At 39.1% G+C, this 18,975-nt stretch overlaps 1 protein-coding gene across 3 annotated transcripts; it reads left to right on the top strand.

The window, feature by feature from the left end:
- Positions 1-5,519: 5,519 nt before the first annotated feature.
- Positions 5,520-18,950, top strand: zgc:158689 (uncharacterized protein LOC791177 homolog). Of its 3 annotated transcripts, none has more exons than XM_067511768.1 (16): positions 5,520-5,677; positions 8,019-8,159; positions 8,352-8,427; positions 8,580-8,666; positions 9,247-9,308; positions 9,660-9,731; positions 9,941-10,078; positions 10,451-10,603; positions 11,184-11,360; positions 12,560-13,205; positions 13,285-13,486; positions 13,795-13,857; positions 14,227-14,395; positions 15,397-15,437; positions 16,501-16,569; positions 17,663-18,950. In XM_067511768.1, the coding sequence occupies exons 2-16, from the start codon at positions 8,112-8,114 to the stop codon at positions 17,802-17,804; spliced, it is 2,145 nt and encodes a 714-aa protein (XP_067367869.1). In that variant the 5' UTR covers positions 5,520-5,677; positions 8,019-8,111; the 3' UTR covers positions 17,805-18,950. The 3 variants fall into 3 exon arrangements, with proteins under 3 accessions (XP_067367869.1, XP_067367868.1, XP_067367870.1); XM_067511767.1 differs by lacking the exon at positions 5,520-5,677 and adding an exon at positions 5,796-5,994; XM_067511769.1 differs by lacking the exon at positions 5,520-5,677 and adding an exon at positions 5,796-5,994 and having other exon boundaries at positions 16,501-17,803.
- Positions 18,951-18,975: the final 25 nt, after the last annotated feature.

Genomic DNA, 18,975 nt, shown 5'->3' with positions numbered 1-18,975 from the left:
GTCTGAGGTCTCGCACTCTGTGTGACCTATAACTTCTTCTGTAAACTTACCTTAAAGCATGTGCTAAAACAACCAGAGGATGTCCAGACAAGGATTAGTCCAAATCACAGGTGTGACATCCTGAATGGACTAGCCAAAACAATTTCTGTCTGTACCTTTAGTGTTGGTTATATGGTCTTGACTTTCTAGAAACTCCTATAAACTTAAGGCCACAGTTAGTCTCTTAAATTCCTGCAGCAGCACATCCTAAATATATGTGCCTCATTTAAAATTTGCATCCCCAAATTATCTATTAAAAACTGAATCCATAAGGTTTTATTGCTTTATATTCATATTTCACGTTTTGCATATATTTATACTCACCAAGCACTTTGTTAGCCTTGACATAACATCTGTCTTTATGATTGAATATTCAATTATATGTTTGAAAAATGCCACCTTATCTCTGACCTCCATAGTACATTTATGATTTCATACCTATTTAGTACATATATTTTTACAGATCTTTCATAAATCCTGCTTTTATTGCAGGACTTTTGTATTGGACTGCCCTGAACTGTACAGTGCTCTGTGAGTGTACCTCATAAGGGACAACTGACCTCTCTGTAACTGTGACATGTTCCTCATTATACAGGGTCGACATTTTGAAATGGCACACACGTGATGTGGCAGCTAAAGCTCCCTGACCACCTGTTGCTTGCAGTGACCAGCCTCTATAATGTGTGTGTTTCAGAGAGTGCACAGTTCATACACAATTCACTATATGTTGTTAATAATTAAAGAGAGTGAAACAAACATGACAGCGATCATGTCTGTCTTTCCACAAACATCAGTGTAAAGATATTTTGATACGTTGCAGAAGCAGGAGAAAAAAAGTCTTTGGAAAAATGTAGCATGGTCTAAAGGGAAAACAAATTTAGTGCTAAATGTGTTCTGCTGTAATTTATGGGAGTTAGCAGAGAGGCAGATGGTCGAGGCCCAGAACAGTGTTAAACTAAATCCTCAGCATTTAGTTTATTACCACCTACAGTTCACTCCATTAGCCTAATTGCAAACAGTTGTTGTGCTACCTTAGTCAGAGATAAGTGGGCTTTGTCAGCTTTGCACACTCCTGTGTGTGTGTGTGTGTGTGTGTGTGTGTTTGTCTGCGTGTGAGTCTGCTCGTGTGTATGTGTGTGTCTGCGTGTGTGTGTGTTTGTGTGTGTCTGCGTGTGTCTATGTGTGGGTGTGCGGGGGGTGGGGGGGGGAGGTAATCCATGGTGGACACTTGGGGGCACCCTCCCAGCACCATATGGTCAAGGTGAATATTAAGTAGTACGATTAGTCCAAATTGAAACCTGAAAACTGCAGTTAGATCTGTGATTTCATTTGTAAACAACCCAGTTCTTTCTAAACATCCTCGTGTGTTAGAAGATCAGTGTCACTGTCATTATCTCTTCTGTGTTGTTCAGCCAGAACTTCCTGATTACACGTAGTAAAATTTGAATGGGAGCCTCCTACTGTAGCTCTGACTTTTTTGTCAACTATACACTTTGTTTTTCTTATTAATTATTATAATTATTATTATCATTAATTATTAACTTTTTAATTTGGGTTTTGCAGTAGAATACAATTTTCACGTGCACTAGAGTTTTAGTGATACACTTTCAACTGTAAGTTATGTTATTCCACAGTAACAGACTCGTTAACTAACAGTTCATTAAGAATATCTTTTCACCACTGCTATGTGGTATACTTTATATTATATTTTAAATAACACATTTGTTTGTCATAAACATCATGCAGAAACAATAAAAAGTAATGAGAAATTCTTCATTTGTTGTTTGTAAATGTTGAAATATTTATTTCTTCTTTTACAGTGACAAAGGATGGCAAACTATCAGTTATGTGCATTTTGTCTTAAGAAATACATAAAGAAAGTTTTTTTCCATTGAACATTGTCAAGACTACTACAACGGTAAATAAAAAATGAGTTTTGGTGTATTTTTTTTATTAGTCCTCCCTTCAAAATATAACAAAAAAAAAATGTTTTTACATTTTAATTTCTTTAAACCAGTTTTGTGTGCTTATTCTTAAAACATAACTTCATTGATCATGAAACGACAGATTTTAATTCAAATGCAAATGTTTTATTAGCGCCACTAGTACTAAGTTTGAAGAATAGAATTTTTTTCCTATACGTTTTTACATCTGTTGTTTTCTAATGAGTCATCCATAAGAATAACATTACAGTCCTCCTTTCCTAATGAAGACACACAAAATACCAACACAACATAAATGCATAAAATAAAAAAGATAGATAAAAATAAAATAAAACTATATTCCACAATAGAAACCGTAAAAATAAACCACATGACCCTCATGACAATCATTTCCCTTAATGTCCCTTTAACCCTTTAACTAACCACAGAAAAACTCTATGCTGCCATGGGTTACTGCAAAGTTACATTAAGCCACTAAAAAGTAATAAGTACTTTCTGTAACTGACATCAGCAGTACTCCTACATATATGTTACTTGGATTTTTATTGTCATCTGATGCCATATGAAATTATTATCATTAAATGTTTGTAGCTACTGCCTATGCCTCTAAATTGTGGCTACAGAGTGAGCCCTTTATCTGGCTTTTTGTTACACCTCCCTGATATAATTAAAACAACATTTACATGTCACTGCAGTTAGATGAACACAGGCAAAAAGTCCTTACCTCAAGTCGCTCTGAGTGCAGCATGTGTCCCCTCTGTGAAGTGGTACTGAGGTATTCAACCTCAGTCTCTGATGAGATTGAGAGAGATTTACTCCAGAGAAATAATCAGCTCTTTCTATCCCTCCTTCATTGTCTCTGCCTCTCTCCTTTCTCCTCCTCTCCACCCCTTCGTGCTCTGTTTTTTTTTTTGTGTGTGTGTTTGGCTTGGAAGATCCCACATATGTTCCTTTTAACACTGTCTTCACTGATTCTGAATTTGCTTCTTTTGGGTCTACTTTGGATAGTACATGTAAATAAATGCCAATAAACTACCCTCTGACTTCCATATATCAAAATATCTCTCGACTTTTATCTGAAAAATGCCTCCAAATGACATCATTTTGGTGAACCTTCAGTCATCTTGTGTATCAAACTATGGAGTTTGTGATCATGGTCAACCTGCTTTTCCAGAGCTCCTCCAGATGAGATCATCAGAACTCCTAATGATGAAAAACCCCTCCGGGTGATGTCATATGGAGGAAAAAATTTTATATAGGGTAGTCAGAGGGATACTTAAAAATGTTAATGTACATTTACATCCTAAACTAAAGCCCATAAATGCCCCTTTGATGTTTTGCATCTTCCTCTTCACCCTCTTTAATTTTATCATATAACTGGGTGAGATCTCATCCCGGCAAACCAAACATTTATTTTGTCAACCTTGTCTTTTGATTTTCTCTTGTCTGCTCAAACAGGAAACAAACGTTGGCCTCAGCTACTCCAGGGCACATCACACATCTCACCTACATATCAGCACGTGACTAATTGGCCTGGTAATTTCCCATCTGACTGGCAGCCAGAGAGAGAGAGATGCAGCAGCAGGACAGCAGATGGCTGCTCTAAGGTCAAAATAACCTGAACAGTAAACAGCGGAGTGTACATGTCATTTACAGGACAGACGCTTATACCTATACACCTAGCCTTCCTACACACATGACCCACTGATCTAGATCAGAAATCTCACCACACAGCACTATTTTTCAGTCAGTAAATTAATATTCTTTACATCTTTACATTAACACGGTCCATTTCTGAATAATATAATTCTAAAAGATGGCAAACACTAATCAACATCATAGTTACCATTGAGAAACTCTTGTGTGTGGTTGATTTTCAACATTTTTATCGTGTTTTCATCAGGTCATAAGATAAAGGCATTTTACATGTTAATACTCATCTTTATTGTTTAATAGGTCAGTGTGTTTCCCCGTCTGTTGATCTCTTTAGCTCCTCGTGTGAATTAGTCCCAGAGGAAGCCAGTTGACACAAACAGCTTTACGGCTCAGGTCCAAGGACGTGAGACCACAGACGCTCCAGTGTCTTATCAGCTCCTATGAAGAATGTGACCCATAACCCGACCAGAACAAGCTGGAGGCTGCTCTGATGCAGACATGGATGACCTCTTGCGATCTGGGGTTTCATGTAGGTATGGGTTGTTCTGATTGTGTCCACTAATATTAAATATGTGTATTTTATTCTGTTAGTGGCAGCTGTGATGTTTTAGTGATGTTAGTAACAAGTAACCTGAGGAGAATGTGACTTTATTTAAAACTGGCTGAACTTCTTGTTTCATAGTATGTTTTTGAATTTCAATTGTCATCAACATACAGATGTACTATCACAGCACACGGGTTGCTCACACTTGTGCAGGGGATGTGCTGTAGGAAGTGATGTCACACTGTCGCCACCTCCTGGGACAAATCATGCAACTGCAACACAAGACAGCTTCAGCCCAACGTCTGAATCTACCACAGGTGATGTGATGTCAAGTTCATTTTTATGTGATAGTGAGGAAATAAGCATAAATATTTAACTGGGTGTTAAGAGATCATCGGACAACTGAATATCAAATTGGCCTCCGCAGTTCTTTCTTTTCCTGCTCCACATCTCTCTGTGCCATGCGCACACGTTGGGGAGATGTAACTCAGTGTACAGCGAGTTCTTCGATTTTCTTGAAAGAGCGGCCCCTGCTTATTCATACATTAATATAATTGACTGGGGCGATTTTTGTTGTCGTCTCCTTCTGGAGGAGGGCAGCCATATGCGCTAGTGCATTGGGATTACGCGCGACCATCCACTGCGTTTACATTGGAGTAAATGAGGTGCAAATAAAAAGTAATGCTACAGTAGAACCACAGATATTATGCGATTCCGGGCCAACTGTAATTGTGTGGCTCCTGTTATTTTAAGCTCTCTTGACATTTTATAAGTGATTGTAGTGTTTTATTCTGTATATTACAGTGCTGTTAGGATGTTACCGGTACAACACGAGTAGTTCAGAATTAGGACATCAGCTCATAAAGCATCAGATCATAAAGCTAAAACAGCTTCAATCCATCATTTATGTCGATTACCATTGATTTGTTAATATCCCGCCCCAACAATAAACGGAAAGGGAAGTACTTTTACTATTAATACTTTTAGTAAAATATAAATGCACCTGCTTTTGCTTAAGTAGAATGGTCAGTGCGTACTAGAGTGAATTTTCCTTGTGTATTTGTATTGTTACTTAAGTACGCTTTTTCCGCTTTTTCCCATAAGTACTTCATCCACCACTGCAGTTCACTGCAGTAAATTAGAGGCCAGTGTGTGAGCAGGGCCTCCTCCACCTCCTCCTCTACAATCTGGGAGCAGGAATGTGTGAAGGGCCGGGTGAATGTAGGCCACTGATCGGTCTCTGGCTCTAAAAGTTCAAGTCATTATTCTCCCGCTGCTGCTATTCAGACGAGGTCCCGTTAGCTCATTGTTATTCTGCCCGAGTGAGAGAGGGAGACAGAGAGAGGCAGACGCAGAATGGGAGCCTGACTGTGGTCTCCAGCCGCAGGGAGCTGCGCCTACTGGTTGTACTGGGGGGGAGAGTTAGTCGCTGGTTTTCTGGCCGGCTTTCGCGGGCGTGAAGGCATGTTGATAATCGGCTCAGTAATGAGGAGAGGTACTGGACGGCACCAAAAATCTGACCCCGAGTCCTGGGAGTGAAGGCAGGAGGAAAGTGTGTGAGAGAGAGAGAGAGAGAGAGAGAGAGAGAGAGAGAGAGAGAGAGAGAGAGAGAGAGAGAGAGGGGGAGCATGTGAAAAAAGGGTGGAGGGGGAGCTGAGATTTAGTGCTCTGCTGGATGAAACAACCCCCCACTAACTAACGGAGAGGGAAAGTAGCCTAATAGAAAGAAAAGAGGGGGGTGTTGTACTGTTCATTAAACTCTCAAAGACGCACAGGAAGCTTTTATCGTGTCCAACAATGAGATCAGAAAAGGTATGTAACTTCTTTTTTTTTAAAGTAGCTGAATTATTTGCTACTCTCTAACAAATGGTGGAGCCGGAATCAACAGGTAGCTGTTACTAGACTTCACAGTGTGGGCAAATGGCAGGGAGCATTTTCACTGGGGCAAAAACTTCACTGTGCCACTGTTTTACAGCTTTATGTATATTTCTGCTTTAAAATACAATATAATTACAGAATGTACTGTGTTTAGATACGTTAGATACTTTTCGTGTATCGGTGATTCCAAAGGCATGTTGACTTTGATGTAATCGTCGAAATGCGATGAGATGGTGTTAAAGAAAAAACCTGGAGTACTAAATAATTTTCTGATGTTTAAATACAAGTGATTTATTGCACAAATGCCTTAAAACAGAATTAGGCACATTTAGAATCACCAAAAACGTTGAAAAATGACTTGACTGTTGAAATAAATCACATTTCTGCTAATAACCAATTATAATCAATTAATTATTGCAGCTTAAAGTGACATTGATGGTTTTTAAATGCAGCGTTTGCATCCAGTGGCAATTTGAAGAAGCCAAACCACATGAATGCAGCTTCTGTATCAGCCCTCCAAGCACCTGCAGACTTTTCCTGTTGCACACAGAAACAAACACCACATTATCAGAATTAAAACACACCAGGCTAGAATAACTACTGTACCTGACTTTAATAATTCACTTCATCATTTTAAAATACAGGCACATGTATGAAGCTTTTTAAACTAAATAAAAATAGACAAACTTAAGACAAAGTTCTACTTTTTTGTCTTATCTTGCAGCTTTTACATCTCACCTGACAATTTACAGACTCCACCAGGGTGGCCTTAATGAGCAAGAGCCTGGAAAAGTTTTCTTTGTATCATATAGCGTTAGTCGATCTGGGTCAAGGTTTTCTCTGTAATCTCACTGTGATAACAAAGGAGGGCTGCACAGGGAAAACATGGATTTGAGTGGGTCTTTTTTGCCATCAAATCCAGACTGGAAATCCTTTGGGCCCGGAAAAGTCCTCCTCTTGATCATCCTCTCTGCCGAGGAAACATTGTTGTCGCGTGTTTATTCAGTGCTCTGCTGCATGTGACTCACACTGGAGAAGCTCATTGTTCTTATCTGAAATGGTGTAACTCGGCCGGTGCACAAATCCAGGAGAAATATTTGGGTTCTCATAATGTAGAGATGTGATAATGTAGAAAGAGGCAGCTGAGACTCCATGTGAACATAATGACACTTTTGCCCTCAGACAAAACATAAGAAGGTGTGACATCATTGTTGCTTCTTGTGTTGCTTTATTGGTCTTTTAAATGTCATCTAACTGATTTATCTTACACTTTCCGTGCTTCATGGGACGATAATACTACCCAGTTGAGTACATGGTAATTTAAAAAGAGCTTGAGGAAGACTTGTATATGATATTTGGAGCATCCCAATAATTTAATATCACAATTGATCCAACGAGATCATCTGTACCTATGGGCTACCACAAACGGCTCACACTTACTAACCCGTTGATAATAAATGTAATAATACATGATAGTAAATGTTAGAAAATAGTGAAAATTGACACATCTATTGCATCTTTGAATCGCTTATCTGACGATCAGTCAAAACCCCAAATATAAAAGTCAGTATCACAAAGAAAAGCGTTAAGTCCTGAACTTCGAGAACCATATTCTGACCAACATTTGGCCATTTTGCTTGAAAATAATACATTTTAAAAATACCTGCATATTAATTTCCTTTAAATCAACTAAGCGTAGATGAACTAAAAAAGTAAAGCCACAGGCTCTTCAAAAGGTCCTAAATACTTTTTGTTTAAAAATTTTTTATTACAATTTTAAACATCTTTACAAATATATTCTTAGTTTGTCCGTATGCAAGAATACTTCCTAAAACAACTTTAAATACGCTGGTTATACGAAACATGAATTTTTATGCTTTGTCTTCGGGTTTTGAGTTCGTTTTATGAAACATTATAGTAAGTAATCAGTTTATTTCTTCACTTTCTTCATCCTTTAGTTGATTTGTGGCTACTGTAAAGCTTAGGTCCCTGAAAAAAAAGAGGAGGAGACAATACAGACGTAGTGGCAGTAAACACGTAAGAGGAGCAAAATGTCTCGAACCGAAGAAGTCAACAAGATGACAGAAAATGTCTACAAGGTACAATTCTCCTGTGTCTGTCTGACTTGTTTGTTGAATCTCATTAATACTGTATGAGATCTGTTGGAGCACTTTGCACTGAATGGTTTTACCATATGACCTTTAGAAAATATGTCTTAACTATTCAAAGAGTTGTCATGTACGTAGTCAAACACAGTTTGTGACCTGCATATGTCATTAACCCATTAACAGGGGATTTTGGAGCAGTTCAACCCCAGTCTGAAGAACTTTGTGACGATGGGGAAACACTATGAGAAAGCACTGACAGGTTACTTAAATATTAATATAATGTAGGACACATAAAATAACAAATCCACTTAAGTCATATAGTCCAGTTGCTTTACTTAATTTCATAATAATTTACTTAATTTACACTGACTTCTTTTTAAATTTCTCATAAAATGTGCTTTGCTTTTTAAGGAGTAACCGTGGCTGCCAAGGGGTACTTTGACGCTCTGGTGAAACTTGGAGAACTGGCAAGCGACAGCCAAGGCTCCAAAGAGCTGGGTGAGTGGGTGACTGGTGAACAGAGAAGGACCGTGTTGTCCAGGAAAAAAATAAAAATGAATTGCCTGTGAACTTAATAAAGTTTATAGAGTCGATGTGACAGCTGGTGAGAAGCAGAGTCTGCTGCATGTGTTGGCGAGCCAGGAGAAGAAGAGGGTAATGAGGAAATGTAAAGAGAGAGGGAGAGAACAGAGGGAAAGGGAGAGAGTAGGGTCATTGTTGGGAGATTAACAACACCACATGATCTCATTGTGATGCTGAAAACAGCGGGGGAGGCAGGCAGGAGTGTCGTAGGGCGAGATGCCATCCACCGCATTCTACAGAGCTCTGTGACCGAGGGAGGGACTGACAGCTGACCGCCACTTTGTAAGCGGGGAACTGTTTCAAAGCAGCAAGTTTTATGACATTTAACTAACTATAATATGTGATGAAGACCAAATATTAATGCAGAGATTTTAAAGTCTTTTGCTCTGATCCTTCGCAAAACACTAGATGCACTTTAACAAATAAAAGCTACAGATAGTTTTTCAGTCTAAATCACATAATGCTGATGCTTTTGCTGCTCTTCTGCCCCGCACAGGAGACACACTCTTTCAAATGGCTGAGGTCCACAGACAAATACAGGTGCAGCTGGAAGATGTGGTAAGATTCAGTGAGCTAATTTAATAAAATTGAAATATCCTCTTATTGTGATTTGTTTTGGCTATTATACTAAATATATTGTAGACATAGTGATTGCATGCTAAAAAGTTATTGATATTTCAACACGTTTTGTTTGTAGCAGCCAAGTACAAACATCAAATTAAAATTATGTATGATAAAAATTGGTGACCAGAAGTCGTGCTTAGCATCAGAAAGAAGCATGTTTACTAGCTCATTCTTTGGACATCCTACTCCAGAACAACTGGGAGGTGGTGTCAGCTGAAGAAGCCTTTAACACTGAGTGTTGAGGTGTTGGTGTAGTTTATTTAAAATACTTTTTATCATTAACAGCTGAAATTGTTTCACTCTGAGCTGCTCGCCCAGTTGGAGCAGAAGCTGGAGCTGGACATCAAATACCTCACAGTATGTTAGCATGTTAAATATCACACACTCATATTTACATACATACGCACACATTTTATAAAACCTATAAAACGTGAAAGGAGAAAACATAGAAAAAAGTTGTAGTAATACATATTTTGCTTGCTGAGTGACAATGACAACTCAAATATTCATCATAATCACATTTATTCACCTTGTGATGAGACTTATTGCTCCTAATTTACTATCAGGCCACCTTGAAGAAGTACCAGAGTGAGCGGAGATCAAAGTCTGAGTCAATTGAGCGCTGCCAGTCCCAGCTAAAGAAACTCCGCAGGAAGAGTCAGGGCAGTCGCCACCCAAACAAATACGGAGACAGAGAAATGCAGGTAATTGGAGCCCACAACTCTGCATGGGCGATGGGAAATATACAATATAAAGCACAAGTAGAAAGTACAATGCAATGTGAAAGACACAGTGACCTAATTTATTTCTGAAATCCTTCAAACAGCATTAGAACAAATTTCAGAGCAGATTTGCATCAGTATTTGTGTGACAAATAGGTCACTGTAAATAAGATTGAAGAAAAATCTGCCTCAGCTGATTTGGTAGAAAATAATCAACTTAGTGCAAAACTTTTACTGAAAGAAATGTGATTGATACAGAGATGATGAGAGGATTTTACCAGAAAAGGTCTGTGAGGACTGTACATGCATTTCAGGATGTTTTTTTTGGTGAAATCTCTGTGTTGTTTCCTTCAGTTTGTGGAGCTGATGAGTCGACGTCAGGGTGAGCTGGACACATTGGTTGCAGCAGGATATAAATCTGCGCTCACTGAGGAGAGGAGACGATATTGCTTCCTGGTGGACAGGCAGTGTTGTGTTACTAAACTTCTCATTAACTACCACTCCAAGGTGACTCCTTAAAATGGTATTAAATGTATTTACCCTTCTATATTTACAAGAATTTTATCTAAAGAAATATATTTACTCTGGTGTACCACTGAAAAGACTAAAAGCAAAAGTAAATGTAAAGTGTGATATGTGTATCAAACCATAGTTTGAGCTCAGTTCTCTTATTTCTAAACTAAAACCTTCCTTGTTGTCCAAAATCTGTTAAAATATATAAACCAAACTATTAGAAATTTTCCTTTATTATAACAAATATGAGCACTGCATTGTATTGAAATTAAATTCCACAAATGAAGTCCTGGTGCTGTGAAAACTCATGAAAGTCCAGGATATAGAGAGATGGATTGTTGAACATGCCTATCAGGTACAGGTCTAGGGGCCAAAGGGTCTGGGGCCCCTGGACAAACAAAGTAATTAAAAAGAGACATAAAAATCAAACAAACAAAAAAAAGACAAATGGTGACTAAACCAAAAGAATGTTGGAACGTAGAGAATGATTGTTTTTTTGTCTTTCAAGTCATTAATCAAACCCAGGCTTATCCTTTATCAATTTTTACTTTTGTTTTTAAAAAAAACAATCCAGGTGAGAGAGCTCCTGTCACAGAAACTGTCATCTTGGCAGCAGTCATGCGTTCAACCGACAAAACTCCCAGAGCGAGCTCTGAATCTGCTGCGTCACACTGCACCTCAAAGCTCGGGGGCTGCCGGGATAGCCGAGGTACTCCGCCACGCCAAGCTCAGCTCTACTCAGCCAGAACAGGTCAGATCACATTTAGTCCTTCTTGTCCTCTTTCTTCTCCTTCATCTTCTTCTCCCTCTTCTTTCTTCTATGTTTTATGCTGTTTGGGGGCAAATTTTAACCCTTTGACTTGACTTGAATGGTGAAATGTTGAGGGGCTGAGGATCACTAAAAATGAAGACATCACTCACTTTACTTCCTTCCCTTCAAATTTTATTTCAACAATTCTATTTTCTATTTTTCTCCTGCCAACGTCAGCTTTCACACCCAGATTTTCAGAAAAATTTTGATAGGGCTTAGGGTTTACCAGTGATGAGGCCCAAATGACAGTGTCCCTTTTAAAACACATTGTGTTCCATTATAAGAGTAATACAGATTTTCTTATCCCGGTCACAGATAGCTTCTTCCACTGCTTCTTTTTAGAGGATTACTTTTAAGCTGTTTCTGGCAGTTAGAAAACATTTATATAAATTTGAAGTCTTTTGTTTATTTATCAGTGGTAGTTTCATACAAAATTGTCTTCAGTGGTGTCAAACTCTGTTATCTCTAAGTAGCTTTGGAAAGTGGGGAACCATTTAAAAAAAATGAAATTAAAATTGAAGATTGAAATAAATACACCCCTTTAGCTTTTTCAGATTTTAGGTCATAAAATATTTAACACACAGCTGAATTTGACTAGATCATCTTGTAGGTTCAACCACATATAAAGCTTCAATTTTTTCAGTTTGATGCAGAATTTCTTTTGATAGTTTAGCTGCAATTCAGTTCTCCAGCCTTTTAACTTTTTCTGCCTTTCTTCAAAATTTAAAATGGGTATTTTCAAAACCACTTTAACTTTCTCCTGTTTGAGGTAAAGAGCTCCTGCAGACTTTCACTTACAACCCAATGCTAGTTTTAAACAGTCATTTCAGTAATGCTTTTCAACTCTTAGGCTCCATTTTTTCTGTCTGTCTACTTTATATTAAGTGAGGATAATAAGTCTTTCCAAGTCAAAAGTCATTGGTGTCAAAGTGAAATTAAGATTTTTCAAATTTGAGATTTGTGTTTCAGGTTGACTTAAGTCAAAGCTTGTGACACTCATGTCACAATTCTGGAAATTTAGCAACACAGAACTTCAATAAATTGCAAAGACCACCTTAACAGCAACAGCAATATCTGAGTATTACCTGAGCCCTTTTATGTTTTCAGGCAGTTAACAGTATCTGGACTTGGTTTTTCAGAGGCTCTCTGTTCAGGAAGTTCCTCCTCTGTTGAACGGAGAATCAACTCGCTCCCAACAGCAGCGCTCACTTCCCTCCTCATCCCAGAGTGACACTTGCGCTCCTCAGGGCTCCCCCCAGACTTTTCGCTCTGCGTCATCTACTGGAGGAGCTGCTGGAGGTTCATCACGAGGTGCCTCCCCTCAGCACACCAGCACTCCCCTCAGTGCCTCAGCCAGCCCCCTCCCTGACAGCAGTGCCAGCGGCAGCGCCAGCCCGACCGCATCCACTCCCACCACATCCAGTGGCTCAGGCCAGCACAGCTCCCTCCTCCTGGCTACCAATACTTCGAACCTCTCCCCAAGCCTCATCCCCTCCACAGTGATGTCTTTAAGCCATATCTCCCCAGCCAGCAGCTCCTCACATGGCATGACCCTCCCCATCTCACATGCTGCTCCTCACAGTCCTCCTTTGCCTCACAGCGCTCCTCTCTCCAGGGCCATGACTCCAGTGCAGTTACTGCACCAACAGGTGGGACAAGGAGGAAGCAACACTTTATCCCCCTCACATAATCCCTGGCTGGTAAAGGCTGCAGAAATATGTGCAACAGCAACACTTCCACTGCCGAGGAGACCTGTCAGTGAAATGAGGCTGGGCGGCTTTCAGGGTGAGAAGAGATAAGTCTGGTTTACCTGTTTCCCACTGTTCTGTGAAACCCTTTATGATGATTTATCTGTACTTGCTAGGCTCCAGTCTCCCCAGAGTGCTGCCATTATCTGAACCAACATGTGTGGAGGCCATGTTTCCTCACACTCCTGGAGCAGCGGGGGGTGGTGGAGTTAGTGGTGGAGCCAGTTTACTGCACTTTCTGCCTGGTGACAGCATCACCCTGCTCATCTCTGAGCCCAGAGATGGGTGGCACTATGGTCAAAATGGGCGGACTGGACGGTAGGACTAACAAATCACTCACTAATTTGAATCTGAATTTCCCTGCATGTGTCTGTCAAACCCACTGAATTACTGCCCTTATGCATAATCTGAAGGAGCAGTTTAACCATTAGTAATATACTGCACAAATTAGAAGTCTCAGAACCCCCTAACCCCAGACTAATTTCTAGTTTAGTTGTGTAAGTGTGTAAGACATGTAAATAAATACAAAAAAGACAGTGGACAGTGATGGACAGACTCTGGCTTGTTTTGCTGCTTGAGGCTTTTTATAATACTTCAGAGCTCACATACAAACCTTTCCTTCACAGGAAAGGCTGGTTTCCTTTCTCCTACACTCAGCTAGAACACAGTAAACTGGATCATCTCGAGAGGTAGGTCATCGAAGACTGTCAATGAACTGTGACACTTTCAATGAACGAAATACTTCCTTCACTTTTATCTGTACAACTCAGGTAGTCTGTCAGTATATCAGTAGTACTTTGAAAAGTAGGATGTTATAACATTGATAGTGTATTCACAGGAAACATAATGGGGTAGCAACAATGCTGACCCTTGTTTAGCTGTAGTCTCATTAAATTTAAACATCTTTCATGCCAGACACACAGAAAGTCACAGGAACTAAAACTTAACACTGTTTGGCCTTCAATCTTTCCACTGTGCTTTCTTAACATGTTCATCATGTTTTCTTTGTCTCTTTTTCTTGTGTATTCTTTCCTCACCATCTGTGACCTTCCCTGTAGTCCTCTCTTCTTATCTAAAGCTAACAGCACAAGTACCGGCCAGCTCGACAAGCTAGGGTCTCCAGGTCGCCCAACGCTCACCCCCGAGTCAGAGGAGGAACACTCCCTTCCTCCCCAGAGAGTCAGCACCTTCCGCCCACGTCCATACAGCATGGCCGACAGCAGCAAGGTCAGAAATGTGACATTTAGGGGGGAGGTCATTGTTCATAATAATGACAGATAAAGTTGCATAAATTAAGTTAACTGGTGAGTGCTGGTTTAATCTTTGACACATGGAACAAGGGGTGGATCTTGAGCGGTCTGTGTAGATGTAGCTTGACAGCCACGTGGTTGATAACTTTGGCAATGGGAAAAGAACCAACGAAGAGAAAAGCAAACTTCTTGCTCTCCACGTGAAGGGGAAGGTCTGAGGTGGAAAGCCAGACCTTCTGACCAGGGGCATACTGCAGGGCAGGGGAGTGTCGCTTGTTGGCCCACTTCTCGTAGCCCAACACTGATCGTAAGAGGGATTGCCAGGCGAAGTGACAGCATTGTAATGCAGCAGTGGTATCCTGGGTGGAGAACAATGGTGGTTGATAACCATACACAACTTGAACCAAGTGGAAACTTGGGCCAAGTTTAAGTATGCGCACTCTAGACACACAGCAACATACTCTTATATGTCTTTGCGCATGAGACGTTGCCAGATGACAAATAGGGGCCAGGAAGGACCAGGGTGATGTCTGGCTCTCTCCATCCAGTGTTGCCAGTCTTCCAAGGCTATCTTGACTGCTAAATGCTCTCTGTTGCCCATATCATTGTTTCTCTCTGCCGCTGAAAGACGGGAGCAATAGTGAGGATCCAATCCCTGACTCCAACATGCCTATAGTGACACAGTGGCAAAAAAGTACCAAGGTGGCAGACAGAACTTTATCATGGTCAGAGCTGGGATGGATGAACTTGATGAAGACTGGAAAGTTGCAGTGAGAACGCAGAGAATCTGGCAGCTTGGTAAAGGAACTGAGGAGATATATAAATAAGAGAGTTAGAGCATTTAAAACTGATTCCCAGTTATCAATGAAGTGGTGTGAACCCGAAGGGACCAAACAGGAAGTGATTCCAAAATAAAAGCCTGAAGGGGGAAGTAAAGTTAGAGATCCTGAAATAATCTTTGTTTCTTCTGTATTTCAGATCACCTCAGATTTGGCCTGTCCACCACCATCCCCAACCAGGTACATTCTATCAACTGACTGGTACTCTGCGTGTGGAAGGAATGGGGCACTCCACCAATTCACAAGTGAAACTTAGTTTACTCATCATGGACATGTGAAAAGCAGTCTATAAAAGCAACCATAAGAGAGGACAGAAATGTAGATGCATGAACAGACAGGCATGTACAATGTCCCTTTTTGCACATTTCACCGGATTGTAAATTTTTTTTAAACAAAAACAAAAGTTTTTTTTTCTGTCTGTCTCAAAAACAAACCCCATTTTAAAAAATGGAATCATGTTGTTAGAATTTTTTAGGTAAGTCTCCACCAGCTTCTCACGCCTCGATATGAGCAGCTTATCCTATTGTTCCCAACAGATCATCTGAAACTCCATCAATTTAGATGGAAGTGTTTGTGAACTGCCATCTTCATTCACAGATGTTATGTGGGGTTAAAGGTCACCACCGTCATTTTGTGTTGAATAGAACCTCTTTCCCTTAGTCACGGCATTGGATATCCATCCTTGATCTAGTGAAACAAACCAGACTTTGTGGGCCAAACAGGTTTGGGCAGGGTACAGATGACTGGGCTTTGGCTTGGCTACTCAAGAAAGTCAAGTCCTAGACACAACTGAAAAAAATGTAAACCAACATGACCACTCCTGACCACTATTTGGAGTGCCCCTTTTGAATACATCTGCAAATATTTACACATAGACTGGTGGGGAAAATTCCAATTTTTCTGGGTCAAATTGTAAATAGTAAATGTACAATACAATGAAATGTGTAAAAAGTGAAGAGTTGTCTGAATGACAGATAAAAAAACAGCTGGCAAAACAGATCAGGCTAAACAGGAATCATGTTGGCTAAGACGTTTGCTCAAGAAAAGCACAACAATCTGGGGAAGAGCTGGGGGAAACTGACACATATAGTCTTACAGATGATGTTGCATTATGGAAACAGTATGATCCTGTGTTCTGCCATTGATACCTCATGAAGACATAACAGATTTGGCAGAATGGAGAACTTCATGCCTTGTCATTATGTGATTTCTTTTATTTTTATTGTTTTTTTTTTTCTTCTAGGCCGAATCCATTCGCCCATGTACGCCTTAGAAAAACCGTCACCAATGATCGCTCAGCTCCCATCATTGAGTAAGTGGTTGATTACCACAACAGCGATCGTGTTTTCTGTGCGCTGTCAGTCCATCAAGTCTCAGGTTGAGTCCTGAAAACAGCACAATGCTTCCTGTTTAAAAGTAGTTTAATCCAGTCCAGACTGTGTGTTTCATGTAGAAAATTCTTAAAATTAAAGTGTAAAAAACTGATTTGTTATAAATGTGATCATGGAGCCTTCACTGTTAAGGTGTTATAGGAAAAAGTAGAAATGAGGGGATTAAAACTAAAATTAGACTAGTTAATCAAACATACAATAAAAATTATGTTTGGCTGTACTAAGTTCATAACTGAATTTTTTTCCTGAATTTGTAACATTTGTAGGTTTGTCCTGGTCTCTAAAGGACACCTCTGGTTTTATTACTCTTTTACAGTGCAGTTTTTTTCTTCTTAACCTATACAATAATTTGTTTGATTTTTTTGTTCTTGTGCCATATTGAGGAAGAGTTTATTCTGCAGATGTAGGGACTGGCTCCTAATAGCAGGTTGTTTACATTCACCTTAAATATAACAATATAGGAAGAGGACAGGCTCCTACTTTAAATGTGCTATTAAATTTTTTTCAAAAAGCTGCCAGATAGTTGCAGTTTTTTGGTTACGTTTAAGATTAACTTTAACATTTATTCAAAGGGTTTTGTTTTTTCTGTCTCAAAATGTGGTTGTTTGGCTATGAGAGACCTGACCTATTTTAGTAAAATTCGCATACTGCATAATTTTTTGCCATTGTAACTTCATGAACATGGTCAATGCTTCCTAAATATTCAAGTCCCTGTCAATTAAATCTTATTTGTGTGCCGTTTATCAGAACACATTTTGCTGCTGTAAGTTACAGTATTTTATCAATGTAGATTTTTGATTATTTTAACTGTTTACCTGAACTCAGAGCAACTCCTACAAAACAAAGAAACAGTCAAAAACTGTGACAGTTAATAGTTGAATTATTGATCAGATGGTTTTATTATTGAAAGTGTTGTTTTTAGAAAGTAGTATGTTGTGGAGGGTTACATTTTTTAAGAATGAGAGACTGGTGAACTTAGTTTTTGGATTTAATGTCTTCTTGATTCCCTTTCAGTCCCACATCAGAAGCTTTTAAACATCTAGGCTATCTTAGCTGTGTGTTTACAATCAGACTGAGCAGAACCTTCAAGAGAGACGTAAAAGTCAAGACAGACGAGGGATGGGATGGGAGTTTAACTGCGGAAATGAATCTATGAAAGTGACAAAGAAAGCATATGGGAAGTGGAACAGCGTCTGAGCTAGGTTTCATGATAAACTACAGATATCCAAAGTAATATTCTGTAGCTCTGTGTCTAGCAAACTGCAGTGTAAAGGTGAAATGTTATGTCTGTGTAAACCGAAATGTTTATTTTCCTGTTGTAATGACCTTGAGTTGTTTTGAAATTTTAGCATGTTTAAGATTCAAGTGATCAGCAACAAATTGTTGTAGAAAATATGTCACATATATTGAATTAAAAAGTATGGCATCATTAATAAATAATAAAGGTGACAGCAAAATTAATAACACTAATGCTTGTAAATATTGCTAAAACCACGACTGTATGACTTTTCATTTACTTTATAATGATATTTCACTTTGGCAGAACATTGTGACTTTGTAGCAGCTGCAGAAACTGTAAATGTTCAATTCTTGAAACACGATGTGTCAGATATTTCTCCCCAATTCTGAACGAACTTGTAAAATATCTCTCTCTAATCTCCATCACTATGTTAAAATACAGAATAACATATCTACATTGAATGTGCTTTGAACAGAATAATGTTAAGTGAAATGTTAAGTAAAACTTGTGATGTTGTTACTGGTTTAGGGTTGAATGTTATTAGAACATGTACAGAGTTTGGGTCAGTTTAATACATTTGTTGTTAGAGTGAATTAAATAAAAAGCTATACAAATTGGAGATACAAAGAAAAGTAACATGATGCATGTAGAACATCAAAATTTAATTACATTTAATAACATTTAAGCCAGAGTGAAAGTTACAGCAAGTTTACTGAATATTGCATGTGTGGACATAAGGTGAATAAAAAGATTTTTTTCTGTACTGAATCTGTACATTGTCCTCTAATCATCATGGCTGAAGATTGAGATGCCTCATGTACAAACACATCACATTTGATGAAAGTTCTTCTTCCAAAGTGAAATATTGTTTTAATGTTGCACACTAATTTTTCACTGCCTCCCTATTCAAAAAAAGCATGCAGCAATATCAACAGTCAAGCTGTTGTTGGAACTGCATCAATATGAAATCCTGGTGATGGCAGAAGATATTGCAAACTACAGGTTCTTTACTTGAAATACCGAAGATTGACATGTTGTGAAATAAAACATTCTATGCAGAAATCTTTCTCCACTGTTAATGTTTACA

The sequence above is a fragment of the Channa argus genome, chromosome 7, assembly GCF_033026475.1.
Source record: "Channa argus isolate prfri chromosome 7, Channa argus male v1.0, whole genome shotgun sequence".
Classification (NCBI taxonomy): Eukaryota; Metazoa; Chordata; class Actinopteri; order Anabantiformes; family Channidae; genus Channa; species Channa argus.
The sequence above is the reverse complement of the archived record's forward strand: the minus strand, read 5'-3'. Positions and strand labels throughout refer to the sequence as shown.

Bases quoted from the DNA above. Each gene is read 5' to 3' on its own strand.
- zgc:158689 (XM_067511768.1), top strand. From the start codon at position 8,112: ATGTCTCGAACCGAAGAAGTCAACAAGATGACAGAAAATGTCTACAAG. The intron at 10,079-10,450 runs GTAATTGGAGCC...TGTTTCCTTCAG, and splicing joins ACGGAGACAGAGAAATGCAG to TTTGTGGAGCTGATGAGTCG. The intron at 13,487-13,794 runs GTAGGACTAACA...TTTCCTTCACAG, and splicing joins CAAAATGGGCGGACTGGACG to GAAAGGCTGGTTTCCTTTCT.